The 27,310-nt window shown below is 39.7% G+C and overlaps 1 protein-coding gene across 12 annotated transcripts in view; it reads left to right on the forward strand.

Moving 5' to 3' along the window:
• The window catches only part of UNC79 (unc-79 homolog, NALCN channel complex subunit), a 239,232-nt gene that overhangs the window by 200,189 nt on the left and 11,733 nt on the right, over positions 1 to 27,310 (forward strand). For all 12 annotated transcript variants that reach the window (XM_072839735.1, XM_072839727.1, XM_072839734.1 and 9 more), the window contains 6 exons: positions 8,136 to 8,240; positions 16,266 to 16,343; positions 21,784 to 21,873; positions 23,732 to 23,907; positions 24,766 to 24,952; positions 26,429 to 26,626. In XM_072839735.1, the coding sequence (XP_072695836.1) occupies positions 8,136 to 8,240; positions 16,266 to 16,343; positions 21,784 to 21,873; positions 23,732 to 23,907; positions 24,766 to 24,952; positions 26,429 to 26,626 (834 nt within the window). The remainder of the gene's footprint in view (positions 1 to 8,135; positions 8,241 to 16,265; positions 16,344 to 21,783; positions 21,874 to 23,731; positions 23,908 to 24,765; positions 24,953 to 26,428; positions 26,627 to 27,310) is intronic.

Consider the following 27,310-nt stretch of genomic DNA (forward strand, 5'->3'; position numbering starts at 1 on the left):
TGTTACATTAATTGCTTCAATATAGTTAAACATGAGCAATTCTACTGAAGTCTAATAATTACCCCTGGAAGGAAACATCTTGTGCCAATATATACAAACTGTATCTTAAATATACACATTTGGAGAAATGAGGGTCCTGTGGTTTAGAAGAGAAGAGATAACTGTAAATGAAATGAGCCAGTGGCCTTAATGACCTCTTATGGTCCCTTTCAAGTTCACCATCCCATGTTTAGTGGGCAAGCCATCACAGTATGTCTTTGCTATACCCAAAGTAGAAAAAGTATCAGCTTGTCATTTGTAAAATCCTGTGGAGTGCTCCTTAATTCTCATCACTTGTCTGTCTCCCCACTTCTGGATTCTTAGCCTCTGAGATTATAATCTCATCTTTTGTCATCTTGCCCTTTATAATGGTTTCTGTATTGCATCATCTTTAGTCTCCCCTGGCCTGCTACAGAGGAAGTGGAAAAGTACTGCTTACCCAGTGCACCCAGTAGCTTCGGTGAAACTGGGAGACCCTCCCAACGGAGAGGCAGGGCCCACGGGGAGCGTCTCTGTCCTTAAGAACAATGTGCAGTGTTACTCTTCCAATTTCCAAATGTTCCAAGTTTATTTTCAGTGGCGTCTCTGTTTCTGTTGTTCTCTCTTGAACCTTCAGAATATTCCTTTATTCATATTGTCCACTTCTAAAAGCCTTTTGTTTTCCCCATTAAGAAAATAATTTTTTTTTTAATTTATTTATTCAGAGAGAGAGAGAGACTGAGAGGCAGAGACACAGGCAGAGGGAGAAGCGGGCTCCATGCAGGGAGCCCGACGCGGGACTCAATCCTGGGTCTCCAGGATCAGACCCCGGGCTGCAGGCGGCGCTAAACCGCTGCGCCACCGGGGGTGCCCAGAAAATAATTTTATATCAAGGCTTTCACTCTATTTAAAACACCCTCGTCTTTTTTTCTTACCGTCTTCCATCCTTTCTGCCATGTTAAGTGTCCCATGATAATCTTCTATTTAGTCTTTATGATTACAAACTGTTACTTTGCCTGGAACAATATGTTTTCTCACTATCCAAATAATCAGCATTTTTTTCTTCTTTCAAATCTTTCCTGAAAAATAAATTCTTCCCTTTTTTTTGGTCAGTTAAAACAATAGATCTGTAGGACACAGTACCAGATACAATGTAAAGACATACAAATACAAAGAAAACAAATCATTTTATTTATTAATTTTCTTGATGATTGGTTTGTTTAAATGATACATTTTTTTAGGGTAAGGGCCATAATGATGAATTTGTGCTTTCTGTGCTGTGTACTGCAGAGATTAATTACAGAGGACCTTCACTATTTTGAAGTCAAGATATTCTTAGGTTTGAACATTCATTATATATTACATGCTTTCCAAACCAGTCATCACTCTAGTGGCCTCCTGCTTCCTGTTGTCATCTGCCCATTCCCAGGTGTTGAACTTGAAATGTTTCTTGTAGAAAGCTTCAGTTTTAGGGGGTTCCCACCTTCCTTATCAATAATAGGAAGCTATTGGAAACAGCTTAAGAAAGAATAGTGTCTAAGTGAGCCTTCTCCCTTATTCAATCAAGAGAAAAGGCATGGAAAGGCAGGGGCTTTGGAGACTTCTCTTTTTGGCAATCTGGGAGTCTAGATAATTGAAAACTGTCCCACTTAGCATGATAGAAATGCTAGATAAAATATAATGAATGTGATTTTAAATGTGTAGGTAATTTTTTAAGAATGAAAAGGGCAAAATTGTGGAGGAGATTGAGAACCAGAGTGGTAAGCATATAAGGTGAGTGCAGTCACTGTCGTCATACAACATTATTAAAATATTATGGACTATATTCTCAATGTAGTACTTTTCATCTCTGTGAATTATCAATTTCATAACTAGGATTTTGCATCTTTCAATTTCCTTTATCTATTCCTTGTGTCCCCTCACCCTTCTCCCCTTCTCCCCTCTGGCAACCACCAGTTTGTTCTCTCTATTTAAGAGTCTGTTTTTTTATTGTTTTGTTTTTCAGACTCCCCATATAAGTGAAATTATGTGGTACTTTCTTTCTCTGTCTGACTTATTTCACTTAGCTTAATACCCTCTAGGTCTGTCTGTATTGTCTCAAATGGCAAGATTTCATTCTTTTTCATGGCTGAGTAATATTCCAGCAGATGCACATGTATGACATGTGTGCACACACACATACTACATCTTCTTTATCCACTTATCTATCAGTAGACACTTGGATTACTCCATATCTTGCCTAGTATAGATAATACTTCAGTAAACATAAAGGTACATATGTCTTTTTGAATTAGTGTTTTTGTTTTCTTTGGTAAATACCCAGTAGTGGAATTACTGGATCATATGATATTTCTATTTTTAGGGATGCCTGGGTGGCTCAGTGGTTGAATATCTGCCTTCGGCTCAGGTCATGATCCCGAGGTCCTGGGATCAAGTCCCACATCAGGCTCCCCTTGGGGAGCCTGCTTCTCCCTCTGCCTATGTCTCTGCCTCTGTCTCTGTGTCTCTCATGAATAAATAAATAAAATCTTTAAAAAATTAAATTAAATTAAAATATAAAACACATGTAAAGACATTGTGGTATGAAGGAAAAAGAGTTTAAAAATATACCAGGCAAATACTAATTAAAAGAAAGTTGAAATCAGTAAACAGAATTTAAGTTAAAAAGTATTATTATAGGGCAGCCCGGGTGGCTCAGCAGTTTAGTGCTGCCTTCAGCCCAGGGCCAGATCCTGGAGACCCAGGATCGAGTCCCATGTCAGGCTCCCTGCATGGAGCCTGCTTCTCCCTCTGCCTCTCTCTCTCTCTTTCTCTCTCTCTCTCTGTCTCTCATGAATAAATAAATAAAATCTTTAAAAAAAAGTATTATAAAGAAGGTTACCCTCTGTTGATAAAAGGAACAATTCACTTGGAAAATGTGACAATTCTAAAACTTGTAGAGTTAATAATACAGCCTCATATAAACCAAAAATGAATAGAATTACAAAGAGAAGTTGCCAAATTCATACTCCTAATGGGAGATTTTGACACATCTCTTTCAGTAATTGATAGGTCAAGTAGATAAAAAATGAATAAAACTTACTAGTTTTGAACAATAAATGAGCAGATTGAATCCAATAGACATATAAAGAATCTAAAATCCACCAGTTTGAGAATATATTTAAGAAAAAGCATATACATAACACTTATAAATGTAGACCAGGTAATGGGCCACAAGTAAAGTCTTTTATTTTATTTTATCTTATTTTATTTTTAAGTAGGTTCCAAGCCCAGTGTGGAGCCCAGTATGGGACTTGAACTCAAGACCTGAGCTGAGATCAAGTGTCAGATGCTTGACTGACTGAGCCACCCAGGAATCCCAGGCCACAAATAAAGTCTTAACACATACACTGGGGAATACTCATTTCAGAGAGATCAAGTTCTTTAATCACAATGCAGTTAAATTATAAATCAATAACAAAATCATAACCACATAATAGGTGTTCAAGGGTGACCTAAAGAAAGGCTCCACATTGAAGAGGACACCACTCACATCTTAGACATACTACATTTTATATGAGTATTGAGGCAGGTGTAGAGATTTGGGGCCTCCTGGTTAAATCCTAGAGCAGCTGGGATAGGCACCCCCTACATGAAGTCACACCAGCTCAGTGGCCCTTAAACACACGAACAGCATATATGCACACATTCCTGGCACACATGTGCAGGCGGCTGTGCCCTGTCTTAGCTACCACCTAGGGGCCTGAGATTCTTCTCTTGACAGTCCCCTCTGCTCAGATGTCTAAATCCTGACTCCCTGCCAGATTCTGACCCTGACCCAGTCACTTTGCAGGAATGGGGTGTGTGTGGAATGTATTCCTGTGTAGTGCTGAGGATATATGTGAGTGGGCAACAGGGCATGTGCACAAACACATCCAGGGTTAATGTGCACAGGTTTGCAGCTATGTGTTTTTTTTTTAATTTTTTTATTTATTTATGACAGTCACACACAGAGAGAGAGAGAGAGAGAGAGAGAGGCAGAGACACAGGCAGAGGGAGAAGCAGGCTCCATACACCGGGAGCCCGATGTGGGATTCGATCCCGGGTCTCCAGATCGTGTCCTGGGCCAAAGGCAGGCGCCAAACCGCTGCGCCACCCAGGGATCCCTGCAGCTATGTGTTAATGTGATGTATGTTTGTGTTGTGTGTGTGTCCTTTTTCAAATTTATACAAAAGTACTGAATGGATTAATGGTGTCTAGGACCTGATATAGTTGGAAATTTGAAATATGCTTTTAAATGATTCATCAAAGGAGATAAGAGAATTTAGAAAAATATTTAGAACTACACAAATATGAAAATACTACATTCTAAAATTTAAGATATATAGCCACAGAGCTATTTAGAGGAAAATGTATGGTTTTAAATACTTCTGTTGGAAAAAAAAGAGAAATGAAATGAGCTAACAAGTCAGGGTGAAATAAATGTAATAAAGTAACCATCAGAGGATTTAAAGGAAGGAAATAATAAAGATAAGAGCAGGAATTAATGAAATGGAAAACATAGCCACAGTGGAGCATCATTACAACCAGAAGAAGGCTCTTGGGTTAGACTAATAAAAGACAAAACTTTAGCATGACTGATCAAGAGAAGCAGAGAAAAAAGGCACAGATAAAGAGTATCAGTGGTGAAAAAGGGAATGTAACTGCAGACATAATAGAGATTTTGAAACAACTCTATGCTAGTGAATTTGAAATCTTGCACAATAGGGACAGTTTTCTAGAAAAATGTAACGTATGACAACCAGGAAAAAAAGATGACTAGACCTAAAGGATTAAAAAAATGGAATCCATAATTAAAAACTGTTCAGTTATAAAGATAAGTTCTATTAAACAGTGAAGGAACAGATTGAGCTCGACTTTGTGCAAACTAATACAAAGAATCTAAAGAAGGGAATGCTTCCAACATCTTTTATGAACGCAGTAGCATCTTGTTATCAACCAGACAAGGGCAGTGGGAAAAGGAAAAATCACAGGCCAATTCTACTTCAAAGGTATAAAAATTCTGAATGAATAATAGCAAATTAATGTGTTAAAAATAAAGCCTTGGGGCACCTGGTGGCTCAGTCACTTAAGTGTCTGCCTTTGGCGCAGGTCATCATCTCAGGGTCCTGGGATCAGGCCCCGCATTGGGCTCCCTGCTGAGTGGGGAGTCTGCTTATCCCTCTCCCTCTGCCTCTCTCTCTGCATGTGTCCCCCACTCCTCTCAAATACATACATACATACATACATACATACATACATAAAACCTTAAAAAAAAATAAAGCCTTATGGCCCAGTGAGGATTTTCTTGAAATCTAAGAATGGTTTAAATATTAGAACATTGATTTATGTCATCATGTTAGCGGGTTAAAGGTGAAAAATTTGTATCATACGGCAGATAAAAGAGAAGCATTCTATCCCATTTGGGATGACTTTTGTTAAACTAGGAAAAGATGGGAACTTCCTTAACTTATTATGGTGCCTACCAGAAATCTCTAGGAAACATTATACTTAATGGTGAAATGCCAACGGGGTCCCTTAAAAATAGTAATAAGTAAGGCAAGAATGCCCATTATCACTGTTCTATTCATTATGATCCAGGAGCGCCTACTCAGTTCAGTAAGATAGGAAAAACACCATCAAAGGTATAAGGATTGGAAAGGAAAAATAAAACTCTCACTTTCGATAGATGATGTGATTACAGAGGAACCAAAGAAAATCTACTTGTAGACACTTCTTTATAACTTTTGTGAGAGAGCTCGGCAAGGATGCTCACTACAAATGAATACTCATCCACCTTTAATATTCAGCTACGAATTATTATAAAGTGTACTTTAAAAATGTCACCTATAGTGTCAACAAAGAATAAATCTAACAAAAATGTGCAAGAACTTTATGGAGATAAGCAGAAAGTCTTATTTGACAATGTTAAATAAATGGAGACAGTTCTCATGTTTGTGGATGAGAACCCAGCATAATAAGGACAGCTAATTCTCACCAAATAACCCATAAATTTAGTATAATTTTAATAAAAATTTTACACTTCTCTCCTGATAATAATAGGCTAGATCATTTGTACCTATCTTTCCACTTAAAAAGTGAAAAAAGAAGTGAACAAAATAATTTCTGAACATTTAAGTGCATCAAAATGCCAACCCAGGTATAGATGAATCACCAGGCTAAGATCTGGGAGACCACAGAAGTGCAGAGATGTGATTGAGAGGTTGAGCTGCAATTCTGAAAGATCCAGGAGGTGAACAGAGTTAATGCAGGACCTACCAGGAGCAGGGACTCAGTCTGATACTGTACCCCTGCCAGCCCGCCCCACCCTGTTTGTCAGGACCACAAAGTGAAGATAATCCAGAGGTAAAATTGCCCTCACATGGATCAAGCTCAATTTCAGACCCTTCAGTGGCCCAAGATAAGATATTACAAGGCTTGTGTGTTTAACCCTGGACCAGACTAGTGCCTTCAGGGACCTGGTGAAAATCGAACAGAGAGCTTTTTGGATGAAGAGAACATTTCAAGCCTCAAATAATTTCTAGAAATATATTTTTTTAAAGATTTTATTTATTTATTCATGAGAGACACAGAGAGAGAGAGAGAGAGAGAGTCAGAGACACGGGCAGAGGGAGAATCAGGCTCCCTGCAGGGAGCCTGACGTGGGACTTGATCCTGGCTCTCCAGGATCATGCCCTGGGCCGAAGGCAAACACTAAACCCCTGAGCCACCCGGGGATCCCCTAGAAATAATTTTTTAAGAAAGCATTCAGCACGCAAAGATAATCAGACATTCAAGGAGGCAGTATACCATGAATAAAAATAAAGAGAAAGAAAATGGATGCAGATCCATAGGGTCTCCATTTACTTGGTTATGATCAGGGAAGGACACACATTCTAAGCTACTTGTGATGTGCTGCTGCTCTTTGACCTGGGCATTCAGTCGATACAAATCCATTTTATCTGCACATTTATGTTTTATGTACGTTTCTTCATGTGTATTGTAGTTGGCGATAAAAAAAACTTTGAAAATGATCTCATGTTCTATTAATGGGAGAACAGATCAATGAACTTTGGCATGTTCATATAATAAAATGTTATTAAGCCGTTTAGTTGAAAGAACTAGAGCTACATGTATCAATAGGGACTAATTTTAAAAAATATAATGTAGTGAGAAATGAAAAGTTGCAGAAAGAGATGCACAGAATGGTACTGTTATAGAAAGTTAAAAAGACACGCAAAAATAATATTATGCCTTGTGACGAAGGCATGTATATATAGTAAAAATATACACGAAATAATAAGAACCAGATTCCAAATAGTGGCAACCTCTAGGAAGGGAGAAAGAAAAGAGAGCACCATATGCCTCAACTGTTTCTGTGATTTTTTTTTTTTTTTTTTTTGAGAGAGAACGAGCACATGTGCAGGAGTTGAGGGGGAGGACAGAGGAAGGAGAGAATTTTAAACAGGCTTCACACCCAGCATGGGGCTCAATCTCACCACCCTGAGATCCTGACCTGAGCAGAAACCAAGAATCAGACACTTAACCAACTTAGCCACCCAGATGCCCCTCTGATCTTTTATTTATTGTGAAAAATATTAAGTAAAGCAAAATGTTATGATTTGACACTTTGGGTGGTAGTGCACAGTATATTCCATCTCTAGTTTTCTGCCTGCTTAAGCGCCCATTTGAAAAGTAAGTTCTTTAGAGAGGATGTGAGACAGCTGTTTCTCTCAAATCATTTTCTTTTGGAAAAAAATGCCCTTCGATTTGTTTAATTTCTGCATTTCTTGGAACTTACCATTTCCTGTAAATAAGGACCAAATCTATTGGTTTCGGCATTTAAGAGATATCCTGTCTTTTTCTTATCTGTGAATTATGTTTTCTCAGTCCTTCAGTAAACTCATTACACACAAAAAAATGCCTTTTAAATTATTTCTTTTTAGTTTTAATTTTACTTCTTAAGGACCGTTCATTATGCATTTTCAAATACTGTGTTTCATTTCCAGTCTATGGAACTTTTGGAAGTTCTTTTGACATAGATCTATTCTAACCGAGTTTTTAGACATAGCTTAAAACTTCTCTTTTGTTCTGTTTAGGAGCGGGATAAATTCTACTTGTCTCGTGGTGTTGTTCTGGAACTCCTGCAGGCCCTGAAGCTCAAGTCCCCTTTACCAGATACAAACCTCCTCCTGCTTGTCCAGGTGGGCTTATGTGTGTTGTACTTTCCATGAGATCCACTATGTTTGGAAAGATTAAGGAAGGTGTGGGGATATTGCACAAATCAAATAACTCTGCCCAGAAATGAGAAATAATCTATCTTATATGAGCCATAATCAAAGCAATATTATGCACTCAGCACTTGCACTGGCTAAACCAGATGAAAAAGGAGCATTTATTTTGTTCCTATGGTGGAACTAGTTCTGTGAGGGGCTAAAAGAAGAATGGAATAGTAATTTCTGTCCTCAAGAAATATACATCTGGGTAGGTCAGAGGGCAGATCATTAACAGCTACTAGAACTGGAATGGGATTAATGAAGCCACAAATAAGGGACCAGGCTAAGATCTGGATGCAGAATTACCTACATATGGATGGGTTGTCAGATCTCTGTGAAGCAGAAATGAAGCTGAGGGTGGGCCCAACCATATATAGTCAAGTGGCAGGACGTGTGTAGTCCGACCGGGGTAGCCAGTGGATGTGAAAAGCACCAGCACCCATAGGAGTCCTGAGGCAGAGGGACTGGAATGCATACAAGGCAGGTTCTGGAGAACTTACAGTGTCAATGCTTTTGGCTGTAGGGTTACTGATGAGGGACCAAAGACCTCCATCCCTGGCATTCTTAGCTCAGCAACTTAGACAAGTGTGCAGGTTTTTTATCACATGAGACAGGCTTTGACAGGTGAGAGAGATATATATAAACAAAATCCTGGGGGGAGTTTAGAACAGGAGGCATCCCATCTCTTATGATGTGAACTCAGGGAAAACTTTATGAAGGAGGTAGCATTTGAGCTGGGCCACAAAAGACTGGTGGATGCAGGCAAAAGTCTTTCTGTGAGGTTGGGTTTTAGCAATGGGGGGAGACTTCAAGAGGAAGGTGGAATAAACTTAGGGATGATCACCTAAGGATAGAGTTGAGAAAAGCAGGCTGGCTGTGCTAGAGACATCAGCATTGGGTAGACTGGGATCCCACCTCACACTCCAAGGGCTGAGGCTAGACTTAAAGACGTGGCCATGAGCTACAGCTGAGACCAGGTTGTCTGTCATTCAGACTGCCTTTGCGCAAAGTGCGCAGGAAATGAGTCATAGCTGTTGTATTTCTTCCTGATGAGTGGTAAGACCAGTCCCAGAGTCTGGGCCTACAAGGTTGGTCAAATGACCAGGGGAAAATAGGAGCTTGAGATCAAGGAACTAGATAAGTGACCCTGGATCTTAGGTACTATGGGTGCCATTTGGAAAGATGAGGGAGGAGACCTTATAAGCACCTGTTATTATGCTGGGTGCTTTCCATCCTCCTCGCATTTAATCCTTATAACCATGGGATGTATTAGTTCGTATCGCAGATGAGAGACTGAGGCTATCAGTGGGGGTTCAGTGACTTGCCGAAGACCACGTAGCTGACATAAGTGGTGTCCACCTCTGCCACAGTCTACTCAGTGTGGAGCCCTGCCTAGTCAGGTTCCCAGCATCACTTGCCCCTCTTACCTTCTCAACTCCTAGCTGTTGCACTGCTCTCCCCTCTCTCCACACAAATGCAGTCTTCTGGCCTCTGGCTGACAAAAGGAATTTTGCTCAAACTCTGCTTTTTAATCAGATCACTTCCTGTACCGAAAGCCCACACTGACCTGAACAACGAGGTCTTCCATCACCTGGCCATACTGGCCATTGGCCAATAGCCATATTGACTATTCAATACTATCTCTCACTACAAATAGTTACAGACTACCTACCTCGGGCTAGGTTTGAGGAGATACGGTGATGTAAGACATTAACCCTATCCCGATAGTATGCTAACCACTACACCGGAAGTGTACCTAGTATGTAGAATACTAGAGCAGAGGGAGTGGCCAGCTCAGCCTGGGAGATGGAAGAAGGCTCAGTAAGCCAGTAGGAGCCCTGACCTGGCCCAGGTGCTGGGGAAGTGAATAAGCCATTGCCCTTTCCTTCCAGGAGTTTATTCTGCAGTAGGTGAAGTTGACATGTAAAGAGACATTTCCAGTACAGTGAAGTGGGTACAATACGGTACCCACTGAGTAAGGAAGTGGTTGTGGAAGACGGACTGTGTGGACTTTGAAGTATGTGCAGAAATTTAGGAGTTTACCCAGGAGACAACGAGGAACAACAGCTGTCATTTAGCCTTTAATATTCACTACTGGTCTCCCTCCTCCACCACCATATACTACTAGTCCTTAGAACCAGAATTGAATGTTCCTCAAAGGCATGAAACTTAATGAGAAGTTGGTGTGCTTTCAGTGAGCCATGGGCTAGTCTTCCGGGGTGCACTGAAGCCCTCTGAGAGCAGTGATTGCTGGCCAGTGCCAGCAGTGAATGTCAGGCATGATGCAGTCAGAACGAAAGGCCTTGCGTTGTGCCAGAATGCTAGATAGCCCAAGAGGAAGACAAGAAAAATCACAGCCAGGAAATACCTGTGTTCCTTTTTTTAAAGATTTTATTTATTTATTCATGACAGACAGAGAGAGAGAGAGGCAGAGACACAGGCAGAGGGAGAAGCAGGCTCCATGCAGGGAGTCCGATGTGGGACTTGATCCCTGGTCTCCCGGATCACATCCCAAGCAGAAGGCGGCGCTAAACCGCTGAGCCACCAGGGCTGCCCAATACCTGTGTTCCTAAGGAGGGGCTGACTCTGAATCTCTTCCATTGGCCAGCCTCTCCTACTTAAGCTTCAGCAGCTTCACTTTAGAAAAAAAGAATTTATTTATTTGAGAGAGAGAGCACAAGTGGGAGGGAGGGACAGAGGATGAGGGAGAAGCAGGCTCACCACTGAGCAGTGAGCCTGATGTGGGGCTTGATCCAGGATCCTGAGATCATGACCTGAGCCAAAGGCAGACACTTAACCTATGGAACCACTCAGGCACCCCAGTTTCACTGCCTTTGAGTATAAGCAACTTTGACACCAACTGACCATAAGGATTAATGGTATTCACGCTGGTTTGGAGAAGAGGGCAGGTGAACTGGGCTTAGGGATTTAAGCTAGCAGGTTGACAGTGTCTGGGAGTAACTTGCTTCCGATGGTGTTCCGGATGGGGACCTGCCACCTCAAAACAGCGTAGGTTTCCAGGCCCTACAGGTGCTTTCCTGCCTCCATGTTCCCTTAATTGCCCTCAGTCATGAATGGAGCTGATCTCTGTGGCTGATCTTCTTGGGGTCTAGCACCCCATGCAGTGTCTGCTGCCAGGGGTTGGTTTTCTGTGAAGTCAACCATAATAAGCACTTGTCACAAGACAGCAAAAGAACACTGACAGTTTAAATTGCCCGGTACTTAAGGAAACCATGAAAACAGTGATTATTGCATCACCACTAGGTGAATAAATAACAAAAACAAATTAGCTTTAGGAATAAAGAAGCCAAAAAAAGTAAGTTGTTCTGAGTATGGTTTTTTGGATTCTCATATACCATTTCAAATAAATACCATTTTCATCTTTTTAGAACAAGTATGCATTTGTCATTGAATCATTAAATTTTAAGAATCAAGTTGTAAGATTATTTAGGTTGGAGAGATATTTCGGAGACACTTAGAGGTCATGTCCATGAGAACCGACTTTATGAATAATATTTCAGTCTCCCCAATTAGAAAATGGTAAACATTACGCCATTTTGAAGTAATATATTTTTGTTCTCCGTACTCTTAGAATAAACTGTTTTCATTGCTGAGAGAAATAAAAATTAAGCACACTTAAAAAACCTGAGGTAGTTTCTTTATATTCCCAATGGTTTCTGGCTAAGCCATGGAGAGAGGTCCTCCCTGGGGCTCCTCATGGGCTGAGGGAAAGGGATCTTTCATCTCTCTTCATGAATAGGACATCTTTCTACAGATTTTTCCTAGTTCCTTTTCTCTTGCCCTTGGCTGAAGTATTCCTGCAGGGTTTTCTGGAAGATATCGGAGGTGATAGCCTGTTGTCTGGTAGCTTCTCTTAGGCCAGAGAATCTAGTCTGGAGTCCGAGAGAAGCTTTCCTCTTTACTGATGGACATCAGCTCCTGGTACCTGGAGGACCAGTCTCACAGTATGGACAGATAACATGTCTGGGGCTGACAATGCCTTCCTCCATAGGTATCAGTGATCATCATCTGATGGCAGTGGGAGTGGCTTTGTTTAACTCAAGATACAACTTGGAAACGGGAAGGAAAGCATTGGTTGGAAGGAAAAAATGCCCCAGTGATCTGTCATGAATGACACTGGTTCCTTTAGAGACAAGAGAGTCAGTTGCTCAGACCTTGGATTTACCCTTCATTCTTTCCTCCCACAGGGACCAGGAGGGTACTTCCGTTAGTACTTCTCTAATCCCGTACTAGGTAGATGAGTTTATGGACATGGAGCTGTTGCTAGTCTTCTTATAGATAGAGACCTCTGTTGTTTGCCAAATACTCTGCCCTTAAAGAACAATGGAACATTTTCCCAAGGGATGTGGGGCCACCCAAGTTTTAAATGTTTCTTTTTTTTTTTTTTTTTTTTTTTAATGTTTCAAGGTAGGATAGGTACCAATTGTTTTTTTTTTAATTCCTAGAAATTCTTTCTGGAGGCCTGGTATCATGGGAAATTTCCCACCTATTCACTGTGGTCATCTAGCTGTGACTCCTAATACTTGTTTCAACTTTCTTATCAAGTCTTAGACATGCAAATGGATTCTTTACTTTTTAAAGAAATGTGGCTTTGAGATAGGAAAGAATTTGCTAAATTGAAAAAGTAAAAAGGTCCATTCTTCAGAATCTAGGTTGTCAACCATTAGGACATAGCTCTTCTGCACTTTGGACAGATGCCCTATGTTTTTTTAATTCAGACATGTGGACATTTTTGCTTTCACCCACAACATCTTCTCTTCTGATGGCCTGCTGTAATATCTTATATGTGATAGGTTATTGTAAGTGTTCTCTAGTTGGATTAGAGCAGAGTCTTCATAATAGAGATAACTCACTAAGAGCCTCTGTGAAAGCTATAGAAGCTCAAATCAAAACAAATTTCCTCAGCTCCTATTATGTGTCAAGAGTAGACTTTCTGCTAATTTGCATCTGGTACTCCCACTGTGTGGGATACACCTGTACAGTCAAGTGTGAGAAACCATGTGGGTGAAAGATTCTCTTTTAAAGATAGGTGAGTGGTGGGCTGGAGGACAAAGAAATAGCTGTTGTCTTTAAGTTAAAGATACTATTGACGTGGGGCTATTATTATTAGTTGAGTTAGTAATAATCTGATCACTCTCTGGATGAAAGATGGAGATATTATTTTGAGTCTCACTTTGATAATGAAATTAGTAATGACACATAATGGATGTCGTGTTTCTTTTGTATTCTTTTGTGTTCATGCGGGAGTGCGTGTTTCATTAGACATATTTCTGTCTCAAAGTATAGAATTCTTCTTTCTGCAATAAACATCCTTTCTCTGGTTTTAGTTATATCTTTATATTGTGAGCAGTTCTATAAAATCATAATGGGGTTTTGCAGTTTATGGTTGGCAGCTGTGTAAAAAGACAAAAGTATTTATTGAGGTTTTAATTGTATATATTATGTAAAAATTACACTAGATTTATGTATTTTTATTTAAGAAAAAAAATTTTTTTTTAATTTTAAATAAACTCCATACCACATACGGGTCTTGAACTCACAACCTTGAGATCAAGAGTTGCATGCTCTATCAGCTGAGCCAGCCAGACACCTTCTAAATTAAACTGGATTTAAATGCATGTATTTGATAAAAATCAAATAATACATAATTTTAGAGGCCCTATCTACTTTGATACACCAGAGACTCTGTGGTACTTCCATAAATGTTGGGGTGGATTTTTTTATTAATTCTGACTTCTAAAAGTTACCACAAATCAGACATTTTAATTTGGCCTCACATAATTGACATTAGTAAGCTGACAACCGACTTCCATTATGCTGCTCATTTGGCTTTTCTGAGTATGGCAGGTGAGGAGGACTTCTGCTGAAAGGAGAGACATTGAAGTTTTGCTTCTCCACAGATCTTCTGTTGCTCTCAAGGACACAGCCAGGCTGTGCAAGCACACACGAGGGGGCCATACAAAAGCACATGCTGTGCTCTGACACCACCGCAGAGCATCCCTGCTGCCTGGGCTTCCCTCCCCTCACACTTACATACACTTCTGTCTACCCCTTGGCTCTCGGCTCTCATTTCTGCTGTAAAGAAAGTAATTAAAGTGTTGGTATCCTGGCAGAGGTTTTGAAACTTAGTTATGAGTAGTTTGTCGAGATTGCAGACTCAGATAGCTTTTGAAAATACATTTTATGGGAAAACATGCAGTATCTGCCAGGAGATTGGGACTGTTTCTTCTTTTGGCCCTGTACTTCTAGCCAATATTTTACTTTTTTACTGAAAGGTTCTGGTCAAAGTTATAGGCTCTCTCTTAAAAAAAAAAAATCCTGATTTATTTATTTTTTTCTTATATTAGGAATAAGTCCAAGTTGGAGGGCTGCATGAGCATTTCTGAATAAAATAATGGAACATTTTAGGATTTCCTGGATGCTACTAGCTGGTACTTTCTTTGCCAGATTCAGAGTTAATGGCCAAATAGATCCTTCAGTTTTCTGTAACTGTATTTGAGGCAAATGGAAATGATTGTGTGAGAATGGAGAATGGAGATATGGAACTACACCTGCCTCGAGGCTTTCAGAGACAACTGTGCTTGCTGTCCTCTGGCCTGCAGCTCAGTTCTGCAATGAAATACTCCTCCTGGAGCACCACACTTGAAGAGCAGCTCTTGAGCAAAAAGTCTCAGGGTGCCCTCAGAAGGTCTTTGGCTGAAATCTCTGCGTTGTTAGCCAGAACCTGCCCCTATTAATAATGCTCTAATTCTGAGCCCTGATTAGCCTGACAATATGCTGGTTTGTATTCTTCATCAGGCTCCCTTGAGCTTTTCTCTATGATCTGAACCCATATTACTTTTCCCCGGTCTGCCAGGGTCCTGACTTACCTTACACGACTCATCATCGTGACCTACCTAACTTTTCTGTGCTCTTCTAGTGTGAGAGTGGAATGAGGTAGGAGGAGGAGTTGTCAGTGTCAAAGCTTCTTTCAGAGCCACTGAACTATGCAGAAAAGCAGCTCTGGATCCCAGACTAGTTGGGGCCACTGGCCAGGGGCCAGGGAAGAGAAATTAAGCAGGACCTAATAGCTCACAGCGAACTCTGCAGACTTCATGTTTAAATTTTTCCTGAAACTATTAGTATATAGTTGGGTATTGCATGAAGTGGGAAACACTTATAAAATCTGTAATGAAGCAAATTAAATAGTAACCTGGCAAATCCATCCCCCATCATGATCTTGTCGTAACTGTGATTAATTGATTCTTTCACAAAGTTTTGCTGAGCCCCTCGATGATGTCAGGCAGGAAGCTAGTGCTGGGGGTCAGGTGCATGGAGTCTGTGCCCTCAGAAAGCTTGTAGCAGGTTGCAAAATAGACTCCTAGGTTACTGCAGTCTCATGTCGTGACTATCCAGTGGAAGCGTGTCAAGAGGCAAGGACGGGAGTGGGGGTCGTTATCAGCACAGAGGGGAGGTGTGGGTGAAGTGAGAGAGGGAAGACCAGAAGCTGAGGGTCCTCAGATGGGGAAAAAACAGGTAGATTACTTACAATGAATTTGATTGTTTTTCTGTTTTCGTCTTAAATGTATAATGTAATGATGAAGTCTGGAAAAATCTATGTGAATTCAGGAACTGTCGAGAAGCACTAAAGAATAAACAGAATAACTTCAGAATAAGTCTGACAGCATTGCCGTCTTTCCCCTTTGACTGAGTGCACCATTTCACTGCCATGTAGCTGTCTGGGTAAAAGTAAGAATCTGTGTGTCAATCTCAATTCTACAATTCTGAATTTCTGATAGGAACCAGCTGTTGTGATTAGCAAGTCCCACATATCCAGGGCAGATTGTCACAAGAGTAAACACTAATGCATTTAAGCCAAGTTAATAAAACTATAAATAACTTATTACTGTCCAAGTGCTCTTAAAAGTAATTATGCTTTCAATTTCTTATTAGTTTATTTGTGCAGATGCTGGAACCAAACTAGCGGAGTCAACAATCCTGAGCAAGCAGATGATTGCTTCTGTACCTGGAGTAAGTCCTGGCTGAATTAACTATCTGTGTTTTATATTTCTTCTCATTTCCCCATTTAGTAAAGAGGCATTTCTGGTCTGTGTCCTGGTTCACTCTTGATAAACACTGTAAAACTGAGAACATATTAACATTAAAAAAAAAAAAGAAAGAAAGAAAGAAAGAAAGCACTAGTGAAAATTTAAGTTAATCCCAGTCCCTGGAAACTTTTAATTCCAGGAGACATCAGTAAAACTGAAGCAGCCAGTTAAAGGAAGGAAAGAAATTACCAGACATACAAAATACATTTGATTACAATTCAATTTTTCCAGAATCAATTTTCTTTTACTGGCTCCCATTAACCAACTCAATTTAACCACTGCCAGAAAGAAATAAGCATTATGATACTTTGGTTTTCTTTGTAATATTTCCTCTGAAAATTAAAAAAAAATTCCCATTATTATGAACCAGTGAACTATTTGGTAAAATAGGTTAAGATTTTCACTGACAGAGCTAACAATGAGAAACCACCATAACATTGAGAGTAAGTTGACTGCAACGAAACTCAAGAAACTGTAGAGATATTTATTGTTAGTTGAAAAAAAAGTATTTAAGTTTTAAATTATTTAAATTATTTAAATTTTCAGTAGGGAAATTTTTAAAGAAAAAGGATCACCTATAATCCCTCTGCCACTTTCATTGCTACTGTGTATGTGTGTGTATGTATATATATATTCCTACAAAGACAATCCTCATGTTTATTTTGAATTATATCCTTGGCATAAATTCCTTAGAAAGTAGGAATGTCTTAATGCTATGTACTCTCCTATTGTTTTCTAAAAGAGTTTTTATTAATTTACATTTATAAGTATACCAGTTTTATTTACAATGTTAAACATTATTTTATTAAAATACTAGTTATTTAATTTTTTTTGATATGGAAAAATTTTATGACAGAGAAATAATAATCACAACACAGAGATAGTTTTGTTGCCACCATACTAATATATTTTCTTTCACTTTTTCTCTGCATATTTTTTTAAACCTAATTAAATTATAATATAGATGCAGCTTTGGTTTCATATATCCCAAGCATTATCTCCAAAGTTTGATGGCTCACGTCTTGTGAATGCACCATAGAATAGTGCTTAAGTGGATGTGGGTTAGACTCACAGCAGCATCTGAGGTCTGCCATTTACTAGCTGTGTGATCAGGAAAGTTATTTAACCTATAATTCTTTGATTTGTATTATCTATAGAATGGGATATAATAGGGCCCAATGTCTAGTTTGGGGATTGAATGAGATAATGCACAGAAAGCATATTAACATGATGCCAGATATATAGTAAATGCTAAGTAAACATTACCTATTATATATATTAACATTAATTATTTTGTGATATTTTTGTTAATTTCAATATTTTGCAGTAATAACTAATATGTGAGAAACATCTTTGTGCTTAAGTCTTCATCTATCTTTGAGACTATAATAAATTTTTGGGAGTAGAATTACTAGACTATGTTTTTTTAAAGAGATCTTAATAGTAGTTAGGGTGATAGAAGATGCCATGAGATGAATTTCCAGCCACCTAACACACAGAAAATTGACTGTTTGCTCATATTAAGTTTAAATGGGTATCCTGATTAGTAGAAGGAGGAGGACTCCCATATGAAAGTTTGGGGATCAGGTTCCTTCTGTCATGTGCAGTCCTCTGCAATCTGCATGTAGGTGGGAAAGAGAAGAGAATATTGTACATGGAAGGTTTTCATGAGCCAGGTCTGAATGATGCATATTTCTTCTACTCACACTCATTGGCTAGAACTGTCATATGGCCACTCCTGACTGCAAGAGATGGTGGGAAATTTGGTCTAGTTGCATGGGAGGGAAGAAGAGAAGCAGTTCTATAAGGACTTAGCCAGTCTGCTGCACACTCACTAGTTTCCTTATTAATTCTTTAAAACTCAGTATTTGCCACCTACATGATAGCTTAAAAATAATATACCTAATAAATAAGAATTTTGTTGAAATCATTAAGTAAAAGACAAACATTCCTATAACAGAAAAGCAAAAAGTTAGAGGATCCATATACAGAATCTTTTCCAGTGCCCAGTAAGCCATTCAGACAAAATATGCCTTTTACCGTCACTAACAATTGGTGAACTATAAATTAATACAAAGTATTATAATATTTAAAAACATAAAAATTGAAATCAGCTAGCAAATCAGCAGATCTTTCTTAATGATTAAACTTATTGATGATGTAAAACAAGCATTCTTTTAAGCTGCTAGTGGTAGTGAAAAATGGTACCCCCTTGCCAAAGAACAATTTGAGAATTTATTTCTAGTACTGTGTTTGAGAAAATAATTTAATAATAAATATAAATAAAATAAAATACTTTAATATACACATAAAGAATATATTTATTAAAGTAGCATTTAAAATAGTAAAAATATGAAAATAAAATTAAGATCTAACATTAGCATGTTGTTTTTAATTTTTTACTTTTTAAAAGATTTTATTTATTTATTTATTAGGGAGTGAGAGAGCACAAGCAGGGGGGAGGAACAGAAGGAGAAACAATCTCCCTGCTAAGAAGGGAGCCTGACTTGGGACTCAATTTCAGGACCCTGGAATCATGACCTGAGCTGAAGGCAGACACTTAGCTGACTGAGCCACCGAGGCACCCTAGCATATTGTTTTTTAAAAACTCTTTTGAGTATAGTGGACATTTGAATTACTTTCACATCTTGGCTACTATACATAATGCTGCGATAAACATAGGGGTGCGTATATCTTTTAGAATTAGTGTTTTTGTTTTCTTTGGATAAATACCTAGTAGTAGAATTTTTGGATCACTCTGTGTTTCTATTTTTAATTTTTTTGAGGAATCTCTATACTGTTTCTGCAGTGGCTGCACCAGTTTACATCCCCATCAACACTGTACAAGAGTTCCTTTTGCTCCACATCCTTGCCAACACTTGTTATTTCTTTTTTTTTTTTTTTTTTTTTTTTTAACACTTGTTATTTCTTATCTTTTTTTATTTTAGCTATTCTGACAGGTGTGGGGTGGATATCTCATTGCGGATTTGTTTTGGTTTTTTGTTTCTTTTTTTAAAGATCATTGTGATTTTGATTTGCATTTCCCTGGTAATGAGTGATGTTGAGCATCTTTTCATCTGTCTGTTGGCCATCTGTATGTCTTCTTTGGAGAAATGTCTTTTTAGATATTCTGCCCATTTTTTAATCAGATTTTTTTGGTGTTGATTAATATTAGTGTATTGTTTAAATAAAGTAAGTTACCTCCATAAAATAGATTATTTTGTGGCTACCAAATCAAGTTTCCAAAGAGTAATTAGTTGGAAAATGCTTATGAAGGATTTAATTTTAAAGCAGGCTAGAAAAATGATCTCAGCCTTATAAAAATTACGTGTATATGTGTATATTATATGCGTTCAAAAATGTTGGAAACAAATATTGATAGTGACTGTCTCACTGATGGAAGACAGGAACTAGGACAGTGATTTTTCTCTCTTTTGTTAATTTCTATTTTCCAAATTGAAAATGTGTCACTTTTACAATCTCAAAAACATAACTTTGAAATGAGATATGAGTTTCAAGGAAGAATTGGGTATGAGTCACTTCCATTCATGTTTTTACGTTTAGATCGCTTTTCAGCACCTTAGCATCAGTTTCCCTATTGAAATGAATATGGGCATTCTGAAACAAGTGGAGCTTGACTCTTTATGTTTTTTGCTTTTTTATTTTTTTTTATTTTTTATTTTATTTTTATTTTATTTTTTATTTATTTATTTATTTTTTTTTGTTTTTTGCTTTTTTAAAAAACAACACACCTAAGGTTATGCCTATGTTTTTGCAAAGTAAAAAAGAAAAAAAAGGTGGGTGGGGAGATTGGAAATGATATGCTTCGTTTTATAAGGGTAGATGGCTAAGATGATCCTGCACTTGAAGGCTTTTATTAGATATAGATGCTGTCTCTGGAGCCAAAGTAACTGGATATTAGTAAATTCATCGCTCTCATTTTTTTGAAAGTTAAAGTGAAAAGACAAATATTGAATAATGCACCTAGTAATTATTTTCCTTGACATTTGCCTCACTGAAATGGTATAAAATATTGCCTATGAAAGAAACAAATCCCTTTGAAGAAATTAAAGAACAGAGTGTATGCTCCTATTTGCATGACATGTGAAAGGTCAGAGAAAATGAAATAAATAGGGGGGAAATCCTTTCTTGCACTAAAGGATTAATATTCCAAAAGCAGGAACACAATAACCTTTTATAATTCCTTCACTTGATTTAAATTAAAAGAAGAAAACCTTAGAACATACAAAATGCTTGGAAAACACCCTGACAGAACTGCCAATGACCTTATTTTACTGTTTGTTATCCTGTCAGAGGAACTGACAGGCGTAACATTCTAGAGGAGATAGAAGGTGATATAGTTCAGGGCTGTGCAGATTTACATGAATATGGGAAAATGAGAGCCACTGGGTGAGCTAGTTAAGTCTATAATGTTCCAGATTTTCCAAAAGAAAGCTAAGAAAGGCCTTAGCATAGTATTCAGATGGCTTCAAAGATGACGGCCTGCTTTTGATCCACATTATACACAGCCTGATGTGTGGGTTCTCTCATACAGCTTTGATGGAGCAGCCTGTCTGTTCATTTGCCTTTTCTTTGCTTATAATCCTAAATTCACTGCATTGCCCTGGGCGGGCTTATGCCATTTAATAACGGGAGATGCAAGTATGCTTTCTTTTCCTTGAAAACTTCCCAAACATGCTGCTGGTGTGTGGGGAAGATGATCATTTCTTTTCTCTCTCTCTTTATCCGTGGCAGGAACACAGCAATCATACATTTATCTATTTAATAGTACGCCTACTGTGTATAAGGAGCTAAATGATAAATGACTTGAATATAAGAATTTGGGGCTCTTTCAGTACATGTGATGTTTGTTTATATCCTGTTCTTCTTCGATGGGAAAAGATTCAAGCTTCTGGTGTTGGAATTAGGTGGCACATATTTGATGTGTACCTAAGGACTCCCCAGAGGGATAAGGGTTACTCTAGTTGTAGGGTGATTCATGTCTTAAACTCTCTGATCCGAATGGCTTTACAGAGGTTTGATCTCTGTATCCAGTCCAGTTGAAGAACAAGCACACAAAAACCAGTTAGATCACCCAGTGGAGAAAAAGCAGGTTAACGCTGTCTACCCTAGGCTGTCCCTGTGTCTTAGCTCTCCACCTCCAGCCTTTCATCAGTTTTTGTCCAAGCGGTAGGCAGTTAGTCACAGACTGTGGAGAGGAATGGAGTGAGTCAGAACCCCAGAAACTGACACAACTCATTAGTAAACCGTGTGAAGTCAGAACGAGACAGTGACTGCAGGCAGGGCCACAGTGAAAGGCCATGACTTGGGAGGGCACCCCCAGCGCTATCCTTGTGTTTCAGTGTGGGACGGCTGCGATGGAGTGTGTGCGGCAGTACATCAACGAAGTGCTGGACTTCATGGCAGACATGCACACGCTCACCAAACTGAAGGTAAGAGGGCTTCCAAAGCTCGTCTCTGAACAAGACACGTTCAGAGATGTGTCTAGAGAGATGTTTAGAGAACTAAGCAGACCGGATGGGATTTATTATTCCCTGGGGCAGCAGCTGGGGTGCTGTCTAACCAGCCTGGACCCTTGGGAGTCTGGAGCACTGAGTTTCCAGCCTGTGCAGACAGGGAAAAGAAAGAAAGGATGTTTACATGGCAGGAGTTATGTGCATAGCTTTAATTCTACCATTTATTTGGTTCTCATGATGCCTCAGTTTTACAGATTTAGAAACTGAGGCCCAGGATGATACGGTAATTTGCTCAAGGTGGCTGTACGGATAATGGGTGGAGTCAGGGTTGACCTAAAACTGTAGTGGCTCCCCAGTCATTCTCTTTTCACTATGACACTTAGTGTCACTTAACTACCTTGAGCCTCAGTTTGCAAGAAAAGCCTAAAATCTACCTTTGTCGAAGGTTATGAGGTTTGACGTGGCATTGTGCATGTGAAGAGACTTTTGTGAACCATAACACATTATGCAAACATTAGCCTTTCATGGTGATCTGCATCAAAGCTCTCTTCTTCAAGGAAATAATTAAAGACAAGGGTTAGAACAAAATCTGATTTGCATATGGACAAAATCCCAGTGAAGTTGTTGAGCTCCTTGACTGATTGCTTTGCAGGGTGGGGCGAATTGCTGATACAAGTCAACTTCCCTGCCTGAAGTCAACTAGGGAACTAAAAGATTGATAGTCTCAGAGATCTGGGGAAGGCCCCAGACAGAGGGCAGAAGGAAATCCAAACATGGTCCAAGCAGCAGCAGATTGCAAGCTGGCGGTAAATGATGCCTTTTTGATAAACAGGATCTAGTTGTCTCAGAAGGTCATCAGCTACAAATGCAGTTCCTCTATCTCCCAACTACATTTCCAGGCTCTGCTCGGATGATCCAGATCTTTCTTGGAATAGGGATAGATTTCCAAATGCTAGGTGGAAAGTAGACCCAGAATGTAAACTGCTGACTTCTTGCAGTATCTGAACCCAATTGTTCCTAAGCAAAATCCCCTGGCCCTTGACCATGCACTGGTTACTAACTGCTGAGTCTGGTTGCCCACGCTCAAATGACATTAATATCAAGTATAAAGAAGAGGAAAAAAAAAAGTATAAAGAAGAGGAAGCATTGTTACCTAAACATTTAAGCTAGTTTTATAGTCACTTTCAAAATACAGAGAACACAATAAGAAGAATCCATGATGATCAAAAGGTTGGGGACTAGAGGTATAATTCAACACTCTAATTTGACATAGATTAGGAGGCAGATCAGAGAGGGCAAATGGCTTAACTAAAGCCATATGACTAATTAGGGAGGAACTGGGGCTGGAACATAGGTCTCAATTTCCAGTTCAGTGGTCTTTCCACTAAGCTACACTGAGGAAAGGAGTTTTTCTGCATTAACTCAACAAATATATATTGAGCACCTATAATATCCCTGGTGTTGTTCTAGACATGTAGGGATGCAAAAGTGAGCAAAAAGACACGGTAGCTGTGCTCATTTAATTTATAGTCTGGTAGTGGGGGCCAATTTTAATGAAAATTTCATACAAGATAAAGTAAAAGTGTGACTTTCATAATTGCTATGAAGAAGGGTAAAACAGTAGTACAGGAACTTCCCATAGGATGACATGACCTAGCCAGGGAAGTCAAAGAAGGCTTCCTGGAGGAAGTGACACTTGAGCTAAAATCTGGGTTATATGCTTGGGAGCATGGTAGAAGGTGAGGGAATGACAGCCTGATCTTTTTTTTAAAGAGTGACCTGGAAGGTTTTCAGATATTCTGCCAAAGTCATGAGATACCATTTGCTTTTGCAGAGCCACATGAAGACATGTTCCCAGCCTCTGCATGAAGATACCTTTGGTGGACATCTCAAAGTTGGCCTGGCTCAGATTGCAGCCATGGAAATCTCACGGGGCAACCACAGAGATAACAAAGCTGTGATTCGCTATCTGCCTTGGCTCTATCATCCCCCTTCTGCAATGCAGCAAGGGTAAGGTCCTTATTAGTTCAGCAGCAAGGGCTAGAAGACGTATCAAAGATTTATGGAAGTGGGATGTGATTAGTTGGGAAGACTGGAACCGAGCCTCATCTTCATCCTTGCTGACCTGGCAGCACTTTTGGACACAAGCGCTTCCTGATATGCTGCCAATGAAAGGAACTTGCCTTCACACAAAAACCTCAGCCATATCCTGGTGGATGGTGAAAACTTGGAGCTTAGAAGTGCCATTTTAACTCTTAATTTGAACTAGTTAAACACATACATAGCTTCTGCCTTCAAAGAGCATGTCGGATTGCAGCTGAAACAAAACCCGTAGCAGAGAGGAGATGATGTGGTGGAGACACAAGGGAGAGGGGTGCTGGGCTGGTTTCAGGCTGCCATTTTGCATGATCAGCTTCCTGGCTGGAGGGGAGGCTGACAGTCGGGGTGAGGAGGGCAGGAAGGCAGCAGGAAGAAATGACAAGAAGGCTGGAAAATGGGTGGCTGTGTGTTAGGTGCCCATCTCTATTCCTTCCCCTCTAGTGGGGATGTCAAACCTTCCAATGAGAAAAAAGGAAAGAATTTAGAAAAAGAAGCCTGTCGGAAGGGCAGCCAGGTTGGTGGAAGATGATTTTTAATTCCATATCACCAGAAGCTGCTCTTTTCTCAAGCAGCTAAGGTCCGGGATCAGAGCCGGAAACCAGAAAAACAGATACATCACTTTGTTGGCACTCTGTCACCTTGGTGTTTTATTGTATGTAATTGTCCATAAAACCACACTTTTAATGCCCTCCGTCAATAAGCAGTTGGTGAGCACCCAACAAAACAGAAACCATAAAATCACCTCTAACACTTCCTTCTACCTCCCAGGCCAAAAGAATTCATCGAGTGTGTCTCCCGCATCCGTCTTCTGTCCTGGCTTCTCTTGGGCTCCCTCACTCATAATGCAGTGTGTCCAAATGCCTCCTCTCCGTGCCTGCCCATACCTCTGGATGCAGGCTCTCATATTGCAGACCATCTTATTGTTATTCTGATTGGATTTCCAGAGCAATCAAAGGTAAGTGATTTCTGCAAGCTGAAGACCATAGGCATCGAAATTGCTAATGGAAACCCTTATCAGCCAATTTTGTTTCTTCTGAAAAGAAAATGCATCTTATCACTTGCCCTCCTGTGGATGTTAGGAAAGCAGCTTTGTGCTAATGCCTTATTTAAAATTGTTTAAATTCCTACACTATCTTTGCTTCCCCCTTAAATTGTCTTTCAGTTTACTTTTATGAAGATCAAGTATGGAGGCAAGCAAGAATTAACTTCCTGGGCATTTCTGTCTCAAAATAATGAAGAGAAATAAGAGGCTAGCAATATAATAAAAATCCTATGATCAGTTTTTGGAACCCAATATGAGTTTGAGGCAAATTTTCGCTATCATTTTTCATGTGCTATCTATTCAGCTCACATCTCTAGAGATAGATATATAAAGATACAAAATGAAAATAAGTCCAATTGGGAACTCACTAATCTGCACACTAGAGTGACCTACACAGAGGAACTTTGTAAATTGTAGAGACAGATGATGTGCTTAAGGGGATAAAGTAAACCCCAGGCGGGGGTTTTGCAGTCATGAGCCTGCAAAGCAAAGCAGACACACTGTACTAATCAGTTCAGAGAAGTCAAGCATGCTTCTTTGAAAGCTTAGGCCAGTTCCAGGAAGTCATGGTGGGTTTGGGAACAGCTGGGACATAGGCCAGAGCAAGCCAACTCTGTGATAAGCTAGAGCACCATCCAAATGGCCTGAATGATGTTTACAGAAGGAATCAGGCAGTCAGTTCCCAGTATTGCAGGCCAGATGTGTATTTGATTCCTAACAATAGTACTTTGTAATTTGTGACCTTGAAAAAGTCATTCAACCTCTCTGATCTCCAGTCTTTTTGTGTGTAAAATAGATGAGGAGATGGTTTGAAAATTATGGAAGTGATCTTTGAAAAGTCTTTATTTAGCTCGGTGTCTGGGGCATTGTTGTTGCTCACTCAGTCGGGGCTTACCCTGGTAGGAATACTGTCTTTGCTGCTGCCATTTCTCCTACTTGTAGTCGTGTGATTGAGAAGTGCTGGCAGTGAGTTCAGATGCACCATCTTATTCCTCCTGACGACAGGAGGGTCCTATTATCCCCATGTTACAGACAAGGAAATACCTGAAGGTGGTAAAATGGTTATCCTTCCTAATCTAGTTTAGAGAGGAGAATATCAGCGTCATTAAGGGACAAAGGGGTGGGTAGATGTGTTCTGAAACCAAGATGCCTTCTCTTTGAAAAGATGCTCATTTTTCTCTGAACGCAAGCCCACTGACCAAGTGAAAAGCAGGTTGTCTTCAGGTGGTAAATCACGAGTTTAACTTCTAGATCACTTCCTCTGCCTCAGATCACTGGAGGTAGACATGCTTTGGCTGTGCTGCTCAGGAGGCCAAGGCCCTGTGGGGCAGGCCCTGTGGAGCACTGCAGCCCGCCGAGAGGTAACGGCTCCTGTCTCCTCCTTTTCAGACCTCCGTGCTCCACATGTGCTCTCTCTTCCACGCATTTATCTTTGCTCAGCTCTGGACCGTATATTGCGAACAAAGTGCCGTAGCTACAAACATCCAAAGTCAGAATGAATTCAGCTTCACAGCGATACTTACCGCGCTAGAGTTTTGGAGCAGGGTAACGCCCAGCATCCTCCAGCTGATGGCCCATAACAAAGTGGTGAGTCCACGAATAAGTTTCTCCTTGTGGCTAAAAGGCGTGACCTACATCCAGTCCTCCCATTACCTGTTCTTTAAGGATCTCAATTGTAATATACCAATGGATGGGGGATTTTTCTGTTATAAACTGGATGTTCTGCTTGCATAATAATTTTGATGGAAATACAAAGCAAGCAAGTCAATTTAGTAAAAACAACTTTTGTTCACTCTCTTTAGTGCCAAAGAAAATTTATATGAAACTTCTACCTCTAAGAGCTGTTTCACACCTTAAAGTCAGGAGATTTTGGATTCCAAGACAATTTGGAAAAACCCCAGCCAATTGGGTCATCCTTTTGTGGTATTTAAGAGCAGATCAACCACATATGTTCATTCCACTCAGGGCTCAAAATCTGGAAAGAGTTTCCCCTCTTTGAGTTGCCCTGGGAGGACTTAAGCCCCTCAATCTTCAAATCCAGTTCAGTTTTAACTTGGATGGCTCACCAAGAAAGGGGCTGCCCTAAATCTTGCTGGAAAATACCTGGAGTATTGTTAGCATGAGCCCACATCATTGAGCAAGCTTGGATTACTCCTATGAAGTTAAGAGTGGAGGATATGTGGAGATGTGACAAGGAAGTTCTTTGATTCAGTTTGCTACTTTGGAGGATTCTCAGCTGGGAAAGCAGGAGTTAGTATCTTGGTTGTGGGG

Source organism: Canis lupus, chromosome 9 (genome assembly GCF_048164855.1).
Source record: "Canis lupus baileyi chromosome 9, mCanLup2.hap1, whole genome shotgun sequence".
NCBI lineage: Eukaryota > Metazoa > Chordata > Mammalia > Carnivora > Canidae > Canis > Canis lupus.